Source organism: Pseudorasbora parva, chromosome 6 (genome assembly GCF_024679245.1).
Source record: "Pseudorasbora parva isolate DD20220531a chromosome 6, ASM2467924v1, whole genome shotgun sequence".
Classification (NCBI taxonomy): Eukaryota; Metazoa; Chordata; class Actinopteri; order Cypriniformes; family Gobionidae; genus Pseudorasbora; species Pseudorasbora parva.
Window position 1 is genome coordinate 42,424,311 of NC_090177.1, and position 18,023 is coordinate 42,442,333.

At 36.8% G+C, this 18,023-nt stretch overlaps 1 protein-coding gene across 1 annotated transcript in view; it reads left to right on the forward strand.

The window, feature by feature from the left end:
* b4galt5 (UDP-Gal:betaGlcNAc beta 1,4- galactosyltransferase, polypeptide 5) overlaps positions 1-13,476 on the forward strand; it is a 49,049-nt gene extending 35,573 nt beyond the window's left edge. Inside the window, exons 2-9 of the mRNA XM_067446969.1 lie at positions 3,743-3,862; positions 4,743-4,856; positions 6,476-6,603; positions 8,165-8,281; positions 9,263-9,450; positions 9,543-9,665; positions 11,378-11,479; positions 12,476-13,476. Of these exons, the coding sequence (XP_067303070.1) occupies positions 3,743-3,862; positions 4,743-4,856; positions 6,476-6,603; positions 8,165-8,281; positions 9,263-9,450; positions 9,543-9,665; positions 11,378-11,479; positions 12,476-12,623 (1,040 nt within the window). The 3' untranslated portion in view covers positions 12,624-13,476. The remainder of the gene's footprint in view (positions 1-3,742; positions 3,863-4,742; positions 4,857-6,475; positions 6,604-8,164; positions 8,282-9,262; positions 9,451-9,542; positions 9,666-11,377; positions 11,480-12,475) is intronic.
* Positions 13,477-18,023: the final 4,547 nt, after the last annotated feature.

The window sequence follows — 18,023 nt, forward strand, 5'->3', positions numbered from 1 at the left end:
TACACTTACTACAGACAGTACAAACATAAGTGTGTTGTAAAATATTTGAGAATATTGTTTTTATACTCAGAACACACAAATACACGGAAAAATTGTATTTTATTTTTCCTGCAAAAACAATGTACACAGTGTACATCCCATTCCCAACCGACACAAAGATGCACATACACATACAAAACAACAGGAGAATTTACTGTATACAGTTACAGTAAAAAAATAAATAAAAAATACCCATGCTGCATCCTCTCTTCTGTTGCGGTCTGGCTCACCTGTTGCCCTTTTATGCTAAAGCTCTGATTGCTGATTGTAAAACTGTGAGACGGGTGTTTGCCCTTGTGATGAGAGAGTGTGCATATTTGAATGGCAGTGTGTTCCTTGTGAAAACAAGATATTTTCTGCATGAAAAGTGTGCCAAAAGCAGAGAATTGTGTGTTGTGTTTTAAAAAAAAAAGTGTGTTTTAGAGCTGCAGTTTGAGTGTAAAGCAGGAACTGTGCTTGTAGTTTAGCAGAATTGGTTCAGGGGGTTGGTGAATGAGTGACATGTTGTGGTCATTGTGTCTCAAGTACCAGAATTTGTGTGTAAACAATTGAGAAAAACTGTAATGTGGTGATATATCATGACATCGTCATGTAGCTAGGATTAACTAGCAATGCCAGGTTTGCAAATGAATCTCTATTGAAATGGTCTGAAATTGTTCTAGATTCAGTTTGATTAACATGGACATCTCCATGCAACCCACACTAATAACATGTTTTACAAAAACAATGATATATTGTGAATACTTCGTTGTCCATTAGCTGTGTTTATATTCACAATATGACAGCCTCTTGTGACATTATTGAGGAATAAAGTACCTTTAATAGCATTATTCTTGAGGAAACATCCCGTATGCTGTATGTTTTCACAACGTTGAAAATAAAAGATTTTAGTCTTTCTACTTTAAAATGTCCCATTTATTTAATTCATTGTGCAACTTTCCGTTTCTTTGAGTAGCAAGAGTAAATATTGTTTCACACCAATCTTTTTTACAGAGTATATTATGTAGTTATGATTCATCTTTAATGGCTGTAAAGGAAAATTCTGAATAGCATAATATATCCACCTAAGTGCATTAGTCAGACAGGGACCAGTGACAGGTACAAGTACATGATTTGGTAATCAGAGATGACTTTAAAGGGATAGTCGCCCCAAAATGGAAAATGTTGTCATTACTCACCCTCAAGCTGTTCCAAACCGGTGTGAGTTTCTGTTTGTGTGCCTGTATATTCTGAAGAATGTAACCAGACAGTTGATGACACCCATTGAATACCAGTATTTTTTCCTATTAAGGAATGTCTTGTAACCAACAACATTCTCCTAAATATCTTCTTTTGTGTTCACCAGAAGAAAGAGACATATACAGGTTTGGAACAATTTGAGGATGAGGAAGTTATGTAAGAGTTTGGGTGAACTATCCCTTTAAGGTGGGCTTATACATTGCTAAGATTACTGTGTGTGTGTGCGTGCGTGCGTGCGTGTGTGTGTGCGCGTGCGTTGTGGCAATGCAAACTATGTAAAAGAAAAAAGCAAAGAAACTATAATGAGTTTTTTACAGTGCAGTACTAACCACACACAGTAGATTATTGCTGAGCTTCTGCACGAGCTCTGAATGAAATGAGGTGTGTGGTCATAGTAAATGGGTGAAGAGTTTAAGAGAAGGATATCACAGCTGTGAATCTTTCATAAAACACACATACACAGAGTGTGAGCATGAAGATGTCTGGGTTATCTGAGGGACACTCGTCCTGACACAACTCCTCTGCTCATAAGGAGCAATTGTTTTCTGCTTTATCAGCACAGCCTTGTGACTGCACAGGACACACACACACACACACACACACTTCTCTCGTGAAGGACGGAGTCCAGCATTGAATGATGGCACACCATTTTTTCTTGCTGATGTAAATGCCGGAAAATAAGTTGTGAATGTGTGTGAAAACTGCTCTCACATCAACACACAGGCCGTGGGGTTTCTCACACAACCAACTCCACTATCCCAGCAGATTTGTTAAAATTGTACTTTGCAGCAAGTATAACAGGAATGATGATGTGTGTACATTATTTGATTGATTATATATATATATATATATATATATATATATATATATATATATAACTGAAATCAATTTGGTTTAAGTAGAAGCACTTAACTTAAAAATAAATAAAAAAGAACTTAAAGTAAAATCAAAATAACTAAAATTAAAATAGAAAAGTGATTTTGAATAGATATTCTATTCACTCTGTAAAAATTACGTACAAATAGCAGTATTTTATTTTCAGTAAGTGTAAATATTAGTTAGATGCTATTTAAAAATAGTGCCAAGTGTTTGCATCTCAGTGTTGTTGTACGTTATGCAATAATAACAGTAAGTGTATCATAATAATGATACGGGTAAGTGCCTCTGCCAACAAAGCGGCTATTATACCCTCGGTATTAGTAATTATTTGTCTGGCTATCACCAGACCAGTCTTTAAAAGTAGTCCATGACTTGTGTGCTGTATTACTAAGTCCTCTGAAAGCATATGACCGCTTTGTGTGAGACTGAAACCTAAGCAGATATTTAATGATACTCTTCTCCTCAGCCAAAATTGAATATGAGCATATTTAGAGGTTAGTTCACTCAAAAATAAATTTTGTGAATAATGACTGACCCTAATGTCGTTCCACACCCGTAAGACCTCCGTTTATCTTCACACACAGTTTAAGATATTTTATATTTAGTCTGAGAGCGTATGCAAGTGTATGCACACTATACTGTCCATGTCCAGAAAGGGAATAAAAACATCATCACAGTAGTCCATATGAGACATCAGTGGGTTAATCAGAGTCTCTTGAAGCATCGGCAATACATTTGGGTCCAAAAATAACAAAAACGACGACTTTATTCAGCATTGTCTTCTCTTCTGAGTTTGTGTTCAATCCTCAAATAAAGATTCAAACGGTTATGATTCAGTGAATTGATTCATGATTCGGATCGCCAGTGTCACGTGATTTCAGCAGTTTGACACGCGATCCGAATCAATCCAAATGTATTTTGGATGCTTCAAGAGACTCTGATTAACCCACTGATGTCTCATATGGACTACTGTGATGATGTTTTTATTCCCTTTCTGGACATGGACAGTATAGTGTGCATACACTTGCATACGCTCTCAGACTAAATATAAAATATCTTAAACTGTGTGTGAAGATGAACGGAGGTCTTACGGGTGTGAAACGACATTAGGGAGAGGAGTTAATGACATACATTTCATTTTTGGCTGAACTAACCCTTTAACACTTCATTAAATGGAAGAGAGCAGCATAAACAAAAGATCCCCTTTTTGTTCTACGAATAAAAGAAATGGACGGACATTTATTTTTTTAGGATACATATTTCCTTTAAGTAGGAAATATTCTCGTTTGCTGTTCTTTTTGCAGATGAATTTGTGCTTATGGCCCAGATGTTACAGTCTCACAGAAGCTGCAGACTGACGGCCATAATAATATAGTGTTGTGTCAGTACAGTATGTAGTTATTCTAGTGATAATAACCCTCTCTCTCTCTCTCTCTCTCTCTCTCTCTCTCTCTCTCTCTCTCTCTCTCTCTCTCTCTCTCTCTCTCTCTCTCTCTCTCTCTCTCTCTCTCTCTCTCTCTCTCTCTCTCTCTCTCTCTCTCTCTCTCTCTCTCTCTCTCTCTCTCTCTCTCTCTCTCTCTCTCAGTTAATGAATACCTGTTCATGGCTCAGGCCCGGGGAATCCAGATCCGTGAGAATGTGAGGAGTATGGGAGCTCAGGTTCTGGAGCAGATGGTCCGCAGTGCCTACAACATCAACGGCACAGGTACAAAACTCTCATCCTCGTCATGAAGAACAGGAAACACGCCACCGTCCACAGCAACAAATGGAAACTCGTTTCCGCAACAGAATAAAACAAGATAATTCTGACATTTTATTTCTTTTAGATGAAATAAAAAGTCACAATTACCTTTTGAATGTTTTATTCTGTGGTGGAAACAAGCTTCCGTAGCAATGGCATATCCTCAGGAAAATAAATGCATCATGATAAATAAACATGAATAAAATAAACGTTTTGCAATCAATCCCATGCTCTGTAGAAAGAGACTTTAGACAATCATGATATTTTAATTCATAAAATAAGGCAGCTTTTAAGCCCCTTTAACCTAGTGCGCTGCAACACTGATTTGATGAAAATGTTCAATAAAATAAATATAAACGATGTTTATGTGAGTCATTTTTTTCCTAAGAACTCAAATAATGTATCAAGAACTATGTATCTTTCCTTTCCTACCTTCCAATGCTAAGGAAGCACATTTTAAAATCGTGAATGATATTTACCCATCCTAAACCCATATAGACTATATTTCATAGCAAATAATGATCTTTTTTTTAACTAAAACTTTTTGTCAAACACATTGTGATCCTTTAATTGGGTTGATATAATACCTGTAATTTGTGTCAATATCTTGCTGTTGTTTTTTTAAAGGTAATCGTTCTGATTGCTTTTTTAAGGAAGTCTAACTAATTTGCGTTTACAGTGTCGAGTGTTAAATAGCGAGACATCTAAAACATTAGGACTTTAGGAGACACACCAGGCTTTATGGGATATGCAGTCTCAGGGAAAAAACAAACTGCTGGGTCTCAGGAAGATAGCGGTGATGAGGTTTGTAATGTACTGAGTGTCTGTTTTTCTCATTTTCTAGACTACACGTATGAGTTTAACTTCAACGAGACCGATGTTCCCACCACTCCTTACCTCCCGGAGGGCTTTACATACAAGCCCGATCAGCTGTGCCCGGAGAAACTGCCCTCCATGAGTAAGTGCAGAGACTTAGGCACAGATTTACTTGCTTGTGCCAACCAAACCCTCGTTTGCTGCAAAAACAACTGCTGTCAGGATTTACACAGTGATGAATTAGCGCTGAAAAGCCGTGGACAGGGTTGTTTTGCGGCTGAACCTATTGCATGTCCATTTGTAGGAGTTTCCCTTTCAGACACAACATTTATGGAAGGAGAGTATTTAAATTAAAGTTTGGGCTAGTCAATCCCAACATTATCTCCCTTTGATTACCGGAGGCTACACTTTTAGGACCGATGCCGTTTCAGGACTGCATTTCTAGGACCGTAGGTTTTTTTTTTTTTTGACAGCACCATCTAGCCAACTGTACTCCAACAGAGAAGACCTTATTTAAACTTTTTCCACTTTACTTTTAACATATAACAGCAGGCATGAGCATTTTAAACATAATTACTTAATTCAGTTTAAATATTTCAACGGGGTCCCCAATGGGTAGGTTTGGGGCTAGGGGTCAGTTAGGACAATATATCAATTAAACTTAATCAATTAAATAACCAAATCATTGCTACACTGTAAAAAAATCCAACTTAGGTTGTGTATGACAAATTCACCTTATAAAGTTTATAAAACTATTTAACATGAAAAAAAGAAAAGTTGAGATAACTTTCACTTTCCTGTAGCTCAACCAGTAGAGCGTGGCGCTAGCGACACCAAGGTCATGGGTTCGATTCCCAGGGAAAGCAAGAACTGACAATACTGTTAAATGTGTACCTTGAATTCAATGTAAGTCGCTTTGGATAAAAGCGTCTGCCAAATGCATAAACATGTAAACTTAAACAAAGTTTGTACAACTAGTTGAGAAAACTCAAAAATGTTCTGCAGGTGGTTGCATTAAAACTTTTAAGTTTTCTCAACATTTTTATTTTGTTTACAATGTAGGGTGCTAGAAATGTGGTCCTGAAAATGCAGCCTCTGGGAAAAAAGCATGTCTTAAACCAGATGCTAATTTGTGTTGGTCTGGTAGATTGTGTTGGTCATTATGGAAATGATCCGGCCACACACCGGTGCTTTTATGGGATTGCGCTCTCATGTTAATTTGCCTTGTTAAGTAAATCTGGCCCTTTATGACTGTCCCATACAGATACCAGAACCACCATTTTATATATATATATATATTGTAGTCTTTTCAGATTTACATACATATGGACAATACAATCACATGACAGAAACAAACAACTGCACACCAAAAAAATAAATACAAAATAAAATAAATAAATAAAAAAAGGAAAGCCGACAGACGACAACAACAACTCTCCTTCAGTTAGAGTCACATTTGCAGTTAACGACAGCGCCAGACACAAGCAGGGGAAGACTTCAGTCCAGCATGATATGGAGGTGGACATATTGTAATATATCAGAACCACCATGACCGAGTTTGTAAAACTCATTTGTGAATCAGACTCCTCTGTTTGCGCTTTGTGTTTGCGGATGAAAAACATAGACCTTGAAGAGGCGTTCAAGGAGGGCTCTAAAATTGCCCTGAAGGGGTTAATGTGCAATTATAATAACTGTTTCGTTGGTCTTCAGCTACATATGTGCTTATAAGATCCCCTTGTGTTCTCTCTTGCTGTCTATCAGAGGGCCGCCTAAAGGTGAACATGAGTGAGATCTCTCTGTCTGATGTGGAGAAGCTTCTGGACCAGGCAGACCCAAGCCTGTCTCTCGGAGGCCACTGGAAACCCCACGACTGTCTCCCACGCTGGAAGGTGAGCCGCCCACTTCCTGCTCGTGAAACCTGGCACTGGCCTACTTTTTTAACTTCTTCAGAAGCGTTGTGGTCTGAGGTCTCAACCTGTGAAAAAGCGATGTTGCATGAAAAGCTGTTGAAACATGGTTTGACGTTCTCTTCATTCTCATGTACACTCAAAAAAAAAAAAAACGATTCTGGCTGTTTGCTCAGTTTATTTAAATAAAATAAGCTGAAACAATACAAAATCTTTAGTTTTGTACTTAATTGCCGTTTTACTCAATTTTACTACGTTAAATGAAATACAGTTTGTAAAATGTTAAGTTAACATAAACCATTTGTGTTGGGACGACATGAATCATTTAAGTTGTGCTGACTGAACTGGGCAGAGTATTTCTAGTTCCCAGCATGCTTTGCATAGGGATGGGTCAGAGGAGTAAATGTTGAACTTAAGTGCTGTTTAATGTGTTTTTTAGTGAAGGGAAAGACCTGTTAACGTTTGATGTTAAATTTGACAGATATATCTGTTGTGTTATGTTTTGTGTAGAGCTTGTGGTTAGTCTGTGCTGTTCTAACTGAGCTAATGCTAGTGATGAGAAATGCTTTATTCATCATTACTTGCATGAATTATGTTGACACATATTTTTATTGGAAATAAAGAACATCAATGTATGTGACACAGGTCCCGTAGACTATGGTCATAAGCCTTGTTAGCCTACATTATCTAGTTGGAATGACTTGATTTATTTATTTATTTTGGTCGTTTTGGCTAAATGATTCAATTATTAAGTTTATACAACAAGATTACAACAAATTATTTCAAACCAATTAGATTTTGTCAATTTCATGTAAAAGGTTTTTTTAATTTAATTAAGTTCATTCAACAGTTTATTTATTTTTTGAGTGTAGTTATTTTATAATGCTGTTGCTCGCTTCTCTGAGTCTGTCTCTAATGCGAGAAGCACAAGAATGATCTTTAATTAATCTCGCTGACATGCTTCATCAATGTGATAATGCATGTATTGCTATACATAAATCAGAAAACATCTCAATTTAAAACCTTTAAAATTGCAACATGGGAAACTAAACAGTAGGTGATGAAGCAAATCCGTTTAATGAAACTTCATTGAAATGGACAAAATATTTTTTATGGAAATTGATAAAACTCTCACCAGTACTTTTTAAAAATCAGTTTGAAATCAGATACGAGTACGACATTGGGACAGCCGTTAGAAAACACCTAATGCACATCAAATATATCTTAAATATTCAGCATATAACCCTAACATGCTCTCTCTCTCTCTCTCTCTCTCTCTCTCTCTCTCTCTCTCTCTCTCTCTCTCTCTCTCTCTCTCTCTATCTCTCTCTCTCTCAGACACACACACCCTACCCATGAACCTAATACGTCTTAGATATGTAAATGCTATCCCAGTGGTAGAAATTCAATTCAATGCTAAACTGCGGGACGTTTTGACGCTGCATGTGGAGCACATGGCAAACTCATGTTGTTGGTTTTTTCTGTAAGGGTGAGAATTGATTTCCTAATTGTTGCTGTTGTTTTCCTATTTCACATGTTCTAGGTGGCCATCTTGGTTCCTTTCCGAAATCGCCATGAGCACCTTCCAATACTTTTCCGCCATCTGATCCCAGTGCTGCAGAGGCAGAGATTGCAGTTCGGCTTCTACGTCATTGAGCAGGTGGGGTCCTGTTTTAATGAAGCTCACAGGTGCTCTTTTGCTAGTTTAACAACGGGAAAACTCTCTGTGTGTCAGGCACATGGCCCAAAAGGGTTAGTCTCTTAATGCGTCATGGGTGTGTTTTGGGCCTCATTAGAGTCTCATCTCCCTTTCCCTTTAAAAGCCAGTTATGCTCACACCATGGCAGATTCACTATTTACACGAGGAAAGACTAAACGCTTCTCCAGAGAGGAACCCTTTTATTATAGGATTATTAGTAACACACCCTACGAATAACACAATAAATACTGCACAATGTATTTATCAAATAGCGTAGTTGTTTTTAATGCCTCAAAATAGCAACGCGCCAACAAAGCGCCTGAACACAGCTGGTTTTCAGACCAACGCACATGTCAATAGTCATTTGAGCACATTTGTACATATTTGTAAATGCTTGTCTAAAACAAACCCATAAGGTTTGGACTGTCAACAATTTGTAAAAAATAATTCTGCTCATAATGTTCTACTACAAAATATCATGAGCAGCACTAAAGTACAATGTAAAAATTATTTAAAAAATAAGTTACCTGGTTGCCATATATTTTTGAGTTCATTGAAAAGAAAAATTTGAGTTAATATGAACATTATTATTATGAAATATTATTAAAAGATTTTGATAGCATATTGGGTAATTGTGTGTGTTTAATTTGTGATAACACAGTAAAACATTGATTTACATTGATTATGATTTATGTTGTTTAGATACAATAATATTTTGAGTTTCTATTTATTAAACCAATTTACAAGCCAACTAAATTTTTAAATTTCAAAAAACTCAAAATGTTAAGGCAACCAGGTTACTTACTTTTTTAAGTTAAATCAACCATATTTTTGTACAGTGTAGTCCTGTTTCATTGTAAATAAATAAAAAAATATTTCATTTTAAAGTACTGCTAAGAGTAAAGGACAGGAAGTAAAAAAATACTTTGTGTGTGTCTACAGGCAGGAAATGAACCGTTCAATCGTGCCATGCTGTTTAATGTCGGTTTTAAAGAGGCCATGAAGGACTTGAACTGGGACTGCGTGATATTCCACGATGTTGACCACATCCTGGAAAATGACCGCAACTACTATGGTTGTGGAGAAATGCCAAGACACTTTGCGGTCAAACTCAACAAGTACTCTTACATGTAAGTTTCCACCTGTTTTCCTCACGTGTGATTTTGAAATGTTGCTCGTTTTTGTGTCCCAGATTGAAATAAGCACCTTTCTGAATATGCAGGCTTCCATACGAGGAGTTTTTTGGTGGCGTGAGCGGGATGACCGTGGAACAGTACAGAAAGATAAATGGCTTTCCCAATGCATTCTGGGGCTGGGGAGGGGAAGACGACGACCTTTGGCACAGGTATGAGGCTGAAACTCTCATTAATCATTTCCTCAATCGAGAGGGTTTACAGCTAAAAGAAGAATAGTGTTTTTGAATATGTTTAAATCATATGCACTCGCTCAAGAATGAGATGAAGACTCCCTTCATAACTCTAGCCCCATAAAACCTTTTTAATTTACATGGAGATGTCACAATTTAGAGATTAGATTACTTTTACAAAAAAAGTACATTTTATTAAGTACACTGCATACTTTATGTAGTAAGTAAACTAAAATCAATGTACTGCGTTTGTACTGCTTCAGTACTTCTTGGAACGCAATTGGCCCAATTCAAATTAGACTTAAAAGTAAAAGTATACTTTAAGTGTAACAATAGTATACTTAATAAGTATACTTCAATAAGTAGACTTTGATTTGTCTGTTCTGTGAACTTCACTGTTAGTTTATGGGCTGTCAAACGATTAACAGCGATTAATCACAGTTACATAAAATGTGAATGTGTGTGTACTGTGTACAATTATTATGTATAAATACGCACACATGGATGTATATTTTTAAGAAAAACATGTAAAATTTATATATAACATATTTATATATGATATAAATTACATTAATATATACAGTATATACATGCAAATATTTCTAATACCTGAATGCATGTATTCAAATATACAGAGTAAATATACACAGTACACACACAGTAAACACAAACTTTTCTTTTAGATGCGATTAATCACAGTTAATCGCTTGACAGCCCTAATACATCAATATAATTTATATTATACATAAGTATAAATAACTTATATATAAATATAACACATTTTTCTTAAATATATACATGCGTGTGTGAGTGTGCGACCTGCGTGTGTGTGTTGATAATAATTATACACAGTACACCTAAATATATTACTTTAACAAACTTTAATTTCGGACAAGATTAATCATTTGACAGCACTAGTTAGTTTAATTGCTATATCCTTCTAGGTCACTTTTTAATTTTTAACATTTTGAAGTATACCCTCAGTAAACAACTTTTTTATACTGAAAGTATACTTGTTTTCTTTAAATGAACTTAACATCATACATGTTACTCTTAACAGTAAATAATGCAAGTAACTAACCCTACATCTTACCAGAACTATATAGTAAGTACATTAAATTAAATAACTACGTCATCTTAAAATGACTAAATAATCAATATAATCTGCCTCATGTTTAGCTATAAACTTTAAACCTGTCCGTTTTGAAGATAATATGTAAAACCTATGCTGGAGTATCTCAATTAATCCAAAATGTGTGACTACTCTATCAAAGGGCAAAAACAACTGGTACACTTAGAATAATAAATTACACTTTTCTGAAGTATATCGCAACCAAAACCAAACGTATGTGCCAAATATAACTTCCTGTATACTTACTATCCGTATAAACCAAGTACACTTATATAAGTGAAAGGATATTTCATATAAAAAGTAGACTGACTCTCGTTAATTTTGAAGATGTATACTAAATGCCCAGCTAAATAAACGTTGCTGTGGTAAGGATAGCCAAATACTGCTCACTTGGTCTTGGGTGACCCTCGTTTGTCCATAGAATAAATGTATTTTGGCCAAATCTATTGTAACCAACTATAAATACAGTATATTTAATTCATTCAGTTCATTGCAAATATTGTAAATACACCTTCACTGTGATGGCTTTGTTGGCACTAATGTGTGCGCTTCCTTTCAGGGTTCAGTTTGCCGGCTACAAAGTGAGCCGACCTCGTGGAGAACTTGGCCGTTACATGTCTATACCGCACCACCACCGAGGCGAAGTCCAGTTTCTGGGCAGGTACGTCGAGGATAGGCCTAAGTCTTCATTTCTAATGCCATGTCCTCAATCACATCCTCAATGGATGTAGTCGTCCTCCAAGCGCACACTTCGCGATGTCGTATGTTTTTTTGGAGTCATGAGAACTCATTTCTCAATACTTTGGTCACTTTTTCTACACTCTTCACACATTGAGAACAACATAAATCTATGTCAGCTAACACTGTGGGTCATTTATCATTGCTTTGGCACAAAATGCATTCAATGATTACATCTTTCAAATTGCATTAATTATTTTCTCACTTCGACACAATAATCGGCAAAACTTTGTGAACCTACAGACCAATTTGCACATGCTTACACACTTGTTGCTTCCAAAAAATGGTATCTCTGCTTTCAAAACTGTTAAACTTAAGTTCAAAACAGTGACATAATCCAAAACGGAATAAGAAATTTGCAACATTTCTAGAGTAATATTGTAATAAAATGTGTGACCCTGGAGCACAAAAGCAGTCATGTGTCTCACAGGTATATTTGTGGCAATAGCCAACAATACCTTGTATGGGTCAAAATTATAAATGTTTCCTTTATGGCAAAAGTCATGAATATATTTAGTAAAAGTCCTACCATAAATATATCAGAGATGTTTTATTAGTAGCAATATGTATTGCTAAGGGCTTAATTTGGACAACTTTAAAGGCGATTTTCTCAATAGTTCGATTTCTTTGCACCCTCAGATTCCAGATTTTCCAACAGTCGTATCTCAAGCCAAATACTGACACGTTGAGAGTTTGTTAGGAGAACTGTGTGAAGAAGAGTCGTTTAAAAATGATGCAAGGATTGAGAAAAAGTAAAAAACTGTAAAAAATAATAATAATAAAAAAAGCCACATTTTTGTAAGATTAGACCTTATTCATGAGCAGAACACATTGTGTAAATCGTTCCTAAATCCATTCAGAGATTGAATTATTAAAAGTTTTGTATGCTGAAGACCTGTGATCTACTTTTGCCTTTCAGATACAAATTGCTCCGTAGATCTAAGGAACGACAGAGTCTGGATGGCCTGAATAACTTGAACTACTCCCCTCTAGTGTCCCGGAAGGGTCTCTACACGAACGTGTCGGTGACGCTCAGCCGAGACCTGGCGCCCGTGGCCGATTACTGACACCCCTCGAGGGGCGGGCAGGAGAGACACAAGCCACATGCTACACCACGCTATTTTTGAAGTTTTTATTTTTGGAAAAGGGGGGATTCCACAGATATTTGTTTCTTTGCTTTTTTAAACATTTTTACACCTTTTTTTGTGCACATTTTACCACATTTTACCTTTTCCTTTGTCACTAATCCACTGTGTGTCTATCATGGATCTGTTCTGGAATCCAAAACCCCAACTTCTGACTTCCCCTCGCCGGGCCGATCAGATCCTAATCAGACTTCGCCAGGGGGGCGGCGGGTGAAGTCACATGTTTACAGCATCAGTGAGAAACGCTATCGGACAGGTCAAGGGCCGTCATGCTGAACGACTTCAGAATAGCCATCGCAGGGTTTGGGCAATATGCCCTATTCTCTGCCAGAAACAAACACAGCTGGTTCTGTGTGTTAGAATATCAACAAATAAATACAAATAAATAAATAAAAAATCTAATATATAATAAATAAGCATGCACTGATACTCATAGTAGATGCTACTAACATCACGCGTTTGTGTGCAAACTCATATCCACTCGTGAAACGTGGAAATGAACACCCTCACGTAGTCGATAAAAACCGGCTAACATCTTCTTGCCCCTGTAGATTGACCCCATGAATGGCTTTTCAAGCACAGTTTCCTTTCCCGTGTTGATCTGTATTCCACTAAAACTGGACGTTGAGGCATTTCACAAGGCTTCAACCTGTTTTAACATAGCCAGCAGTCTTTAGTTGATCTCACAGATGGTAAAGAGACATTTGATTACACACACACACACACACACACACACACACACACACACACACACACACACACACACACACACACACACACACACACACACACACACACACACACACACACACACAAAAACAAAACAAAAAAATACCAGGCCCATATGGGCAAGATTTGTCATTATTATTATTGGCCAGTTTTCTCTGGAAAGTAATTCTCACTTTTAGAGTCCTTTTAATGCATTTATCTACTCCTAGCATATCAGAGCAAGTAGACATCGACTAAAAGCCACAAAAGGGGGTCTCTAACAAACACGAGAGCCGTACACAAGCCAGCGAAATGCGTCCGAATGATCAAGTGTTTACGTGTCTGTACACTGGGATATGTGTCATAAGAACTAGATAAGGACCGGTTGACTTGATAGTTTAAAAAATTGTTAAGCTGTATTTATTTGGGTCTGCTGGCCATTTAAAATAGTTCTGATGAACAAACATTTTGAGGTTTGTGCCTCCAGAGGAGTTTTTCCATTAGCTCCAGCTTACATTGTGTAGATATTTTAAGAGTGTTTCCCATGAACTGCCCTTTACAAACAAATTGACATGCTTTGCATTTTGAGCAATATGCTGCTGCCTCTCTGCGTGTGTACTCACCTCATATTGAAACAATGGGTGTGTGTGTGTTAAGTTTTACAGTAGCCAACAATTGTTTAAATCTGAGTGTTACTGCCGTCAATCTTTTGCGCTAAATTTGGACAAACATATGGCAGAACTAACCATTTTATTAGACCAAACACACACACACACACACACCTTGGACCTCCTTCATGAAACACAAGAATGACTTTCAGTCTAAATCATATTTAGTTTGCTTTAAAGAAATGGGTAGACGGAAGAAATCATTTAAAAATATGAAGGGAAAAACGCAAATTGTCACATTAAACTTAATGCGAAATTCGTTCTGCTCGTGTTTCACACGATTCTGAAACATGATGTCCACGTCAGTCATTTATGAATCATGAATGAGGCCCTTTCCATCATATCACACGTGTTTATGTCGTTTAGAGATCTTAGAGGCTTCACAATGCGTATTTGTGAGCGTGTGTTTGTGTGTCATCGAACCATAGAGGCTGGCCCTCATATTTATTCATTCATGTTTTTTTTAGTTCATTGTTTTACTGTAATCGTGATTATCGTGAGGGAAACAGATTAATACGATAACTGTGATCTAAAAACAAGCACTGAAATATGTTTCTTATGTAAGGCTGATCTTGGGAAGATCATTGTTTCTGTTAAACTGAGCGGACGGCGGTTTCGTATGATGACCTCAGAGAAGGAGACGGTTAGAGAGGGGTATTCTTGAGCGCCCAGATAACCGATGGTGCTGATCTCACGGACATTAGTATTGTGCTGCCGTGGTACTTATGTCTTGTAAGGGATAATTATACAGGATTGAAGCTAATTACACTGTTGCCTCATTGACCGGCTGTGTAATCTATCCGTGTAGCATGCTCAGCGCTCCGAGCTCTTCTCTCTAATGTTTGATTCTCTCTGTGTTTGACACTCATGGAGTTTTTGCGCCAATGTTTGGGGTCTTTTTTTACTCCTATAAAAGCTAGACAATTACAACTCTTACACTGTGTCCAAGTAAAAACCAAGCTACCAATAAAATGTCCTGTTGCTTGTCAAATTTTGCTTAAAAAGAAAAAAAGGCTGTACATGTAGGAGTCATTTTTATTGCGTGTTGCTGTATTGTGCATCTGAATACAAAATTCACAATGCTCCATATTGATTGGCAGGAGTTTTGAATTGCATATTGCATTGTATTGTGTTTTAGGGTTGAAGGAAATGTAGGGTAACGTACTGGCCGGTACCTACAAGTACCGCTGCTTTTCTACAGATTTTTGTTTACAGGACACAGATTTAAGTTCAAAATCCTAATGAATGCCATTGCTAATGGAATAATTTGAAATCAAATGCTCCGTTCACGACATGTCGTAACGACCGTCATTTCGAGATGACAACTCGCCTACTCGAAGCTGTTTAACTCTATCATTGGCAAAATTAATCTGCAGCAGTCAGGTCCTAGACAGCAACATAGTGTCGGCCCAGATCTGGCCCACATCTGGGTTTTCGTTTTTAAAACTTTCCCTAGAATTCACCCTAAAGTGTGCGCCAGAAAAACCCAGTCAGTAGAAGATTGTACTTAAGCCAGGGACAGACCAAGGCAATGGTCAGGATTGAGCATATGTGCATCTAAACCCCGAAATAATCATATATGGAAAGTTTACAACGCCTAGTTTTACTATGCATAACGTCATTTGCATATAATTCGCATTTGCATATTCATCCATGTGATGCCATGTTTAACGTTACGACATTAGGAAAATATGATGGGCCGACTCATTGCTAAAAATCATTCAGTAGCCTATCTTTGCCTATAACACATTTCAAAGAAACTTTTTCTCAATCATTCTCACTGGTACCAAATAGTATTTTAAATAGCTTTTTTGATTTGGGGCATTATTGATCATTATTAGCACAAAAAAAAGAAGTCAGACCATGTGCTCTGCTATTATCATGCACCTATAGCAATCCTCGCTGTAGTTAATACATTTTATTCCGCAGGAAAAGTGTTCAAAAGTAGCACATCCACTACAAATATATCTATTTATTAGAATAATAAAAAAAAATACTTTCTGGATTATGATTTCATGTAATTGCAGTGCTCAACTATATACTATATTGAATCTAAATGTGTATAAAACAGAGTTTATATCATTATTTTATTGATTGAAACTTTTTTTGAACATACACTTTATTTATGAGTCGGCCAGATTTACTAAACAGGGCACATTTGCATGAGAGCGCAATGTTGAAAGTTCAGCTCGTGATCTACTGATGAACATTTCAATAATGACCAACGCAATCCAGATGTTTTAAGACGTGTTTTTTGGGGGCTTACCGCCCCCTCAGTATTTAAATGAGTCATGCATTATTTACCATAATGGGCAAACTCAAAAACACTTAGTAAATCACCTCGCGTGACTCATTTAAATACTCTCCTGCCATCCGTTTTGTGTCTGAAAGGGAAACTCCTACAAACGCACATGCAATAAGGTCAGCCCCAAAAATAACCCTGTCCTTTTAGTTTACTTTTCAGTGCTAATTTCTCACTGTGTGTCTTTAGTAAATCGTGACAGCAGTTTTTCTAACAGCAAAAGAGGGTTTGCACTGGAGCAAGCTGTTAGTAAATCTGGACCATAATGAGGATTTAAAGTGGTTCAGAGTTTGCGTAAGTTTAAAAATTAAATCGTCAAGTTTGTATTTAGAAATCACAACTTTTGTGTAGGAAGTGGCGTACACCTCTTCCAGGGCCTGTTTTGTGCGTAAGCAAAGGTTATAAATGAAGACCCAGATGTGGTACAAGTAGGAGCCCTAGGAAATCTCCCAGCTATTCTGAGCTCTATGATGACGTGAACACTTATGAGTTGAAATCTCCTAATCTACGGGCATTACGGCATGGCGTGAACGCACCAAAAACACAAAGTCAAATAGGAATTCTCTATGAATCAAAAAGTTTTTTTTTTTTTTTTTTTTTTTTTTTACATTTCCAAATATTACAAACAATTGATTTGTTTGTTGTTGGTGTTGTTTATGCTAATAGCATTTGATTCCTTGGTTCAAATTATGACTTGCATTCATTATGTTTTTTTCCACTTTGTAAATATAGGGTTATATGTTTAGTGTAAGTCAATGTTTTATATTTTGTAAAATCGAGTGTGACCCAGCTGCTGGGTTGATTTCACTTCCATATAAAAAGGAAAATGCAATACTGGTCTCTAATCTAAGATAAGGCACAGAAGATCCCCGTCATTGGCACACTCCGCTCCTCTACATCACCCGTTCAGCTCCGGTTGAAATGACAGGGAGGGCGCTAACCAACCCGTCCCTTGAACAACTGGCTGCCTTAACACCTGTTAATTTATTATCAATATAATCATTTATTTTTTATTTTTTATAAGAAAATATATTTAAATATGTTAATGTGTTTATTCACTTGTGCATAGTGTGTTTTGAAGCAAGGATGTCATATAAAGGAACATCTATTGAGAAAGATTTTGGAGCCATTTAGTCAGACAGTGATTTGGTGCCATTTACCTCTCTGTGAATGCCATGAGCTGTACAAGCTGTATTTTCTATTCACTCCAACTATTGTTTCTTTTTCTTCTTTTTTTTAAATCATACCAGGCCTTAAAAACTGTTTCAGGATTATTTTGTGATGATGAAGATTATCCGACATTATTTTATGAACGGTCTTTTGTCGGCCAAACCTCTGCATCAATCTCAAACTGAAAAACATTCAACATTATTTGTATAATATCGAGACACCTGAAATGTTCTGAGAAAATAAGATGCTGTCGTCCATTATAAGGAGATCCGTTCTCCTTGAAGTGAAGCCATCTGCCACTCGTACAACACATCTCGGCCTTAGTGTTTGTGTATGAACATATCTTTGAGTAGAGACACTTTATATGATGTCAGATCTTTTTTTTCTATCATTGTGAAATGACTGAAGTACACCAATAAAAGTAAGTTCAAGCAATATCTTTTGTTGTAGTCCTTGGTATGTTTGAGGGATTCA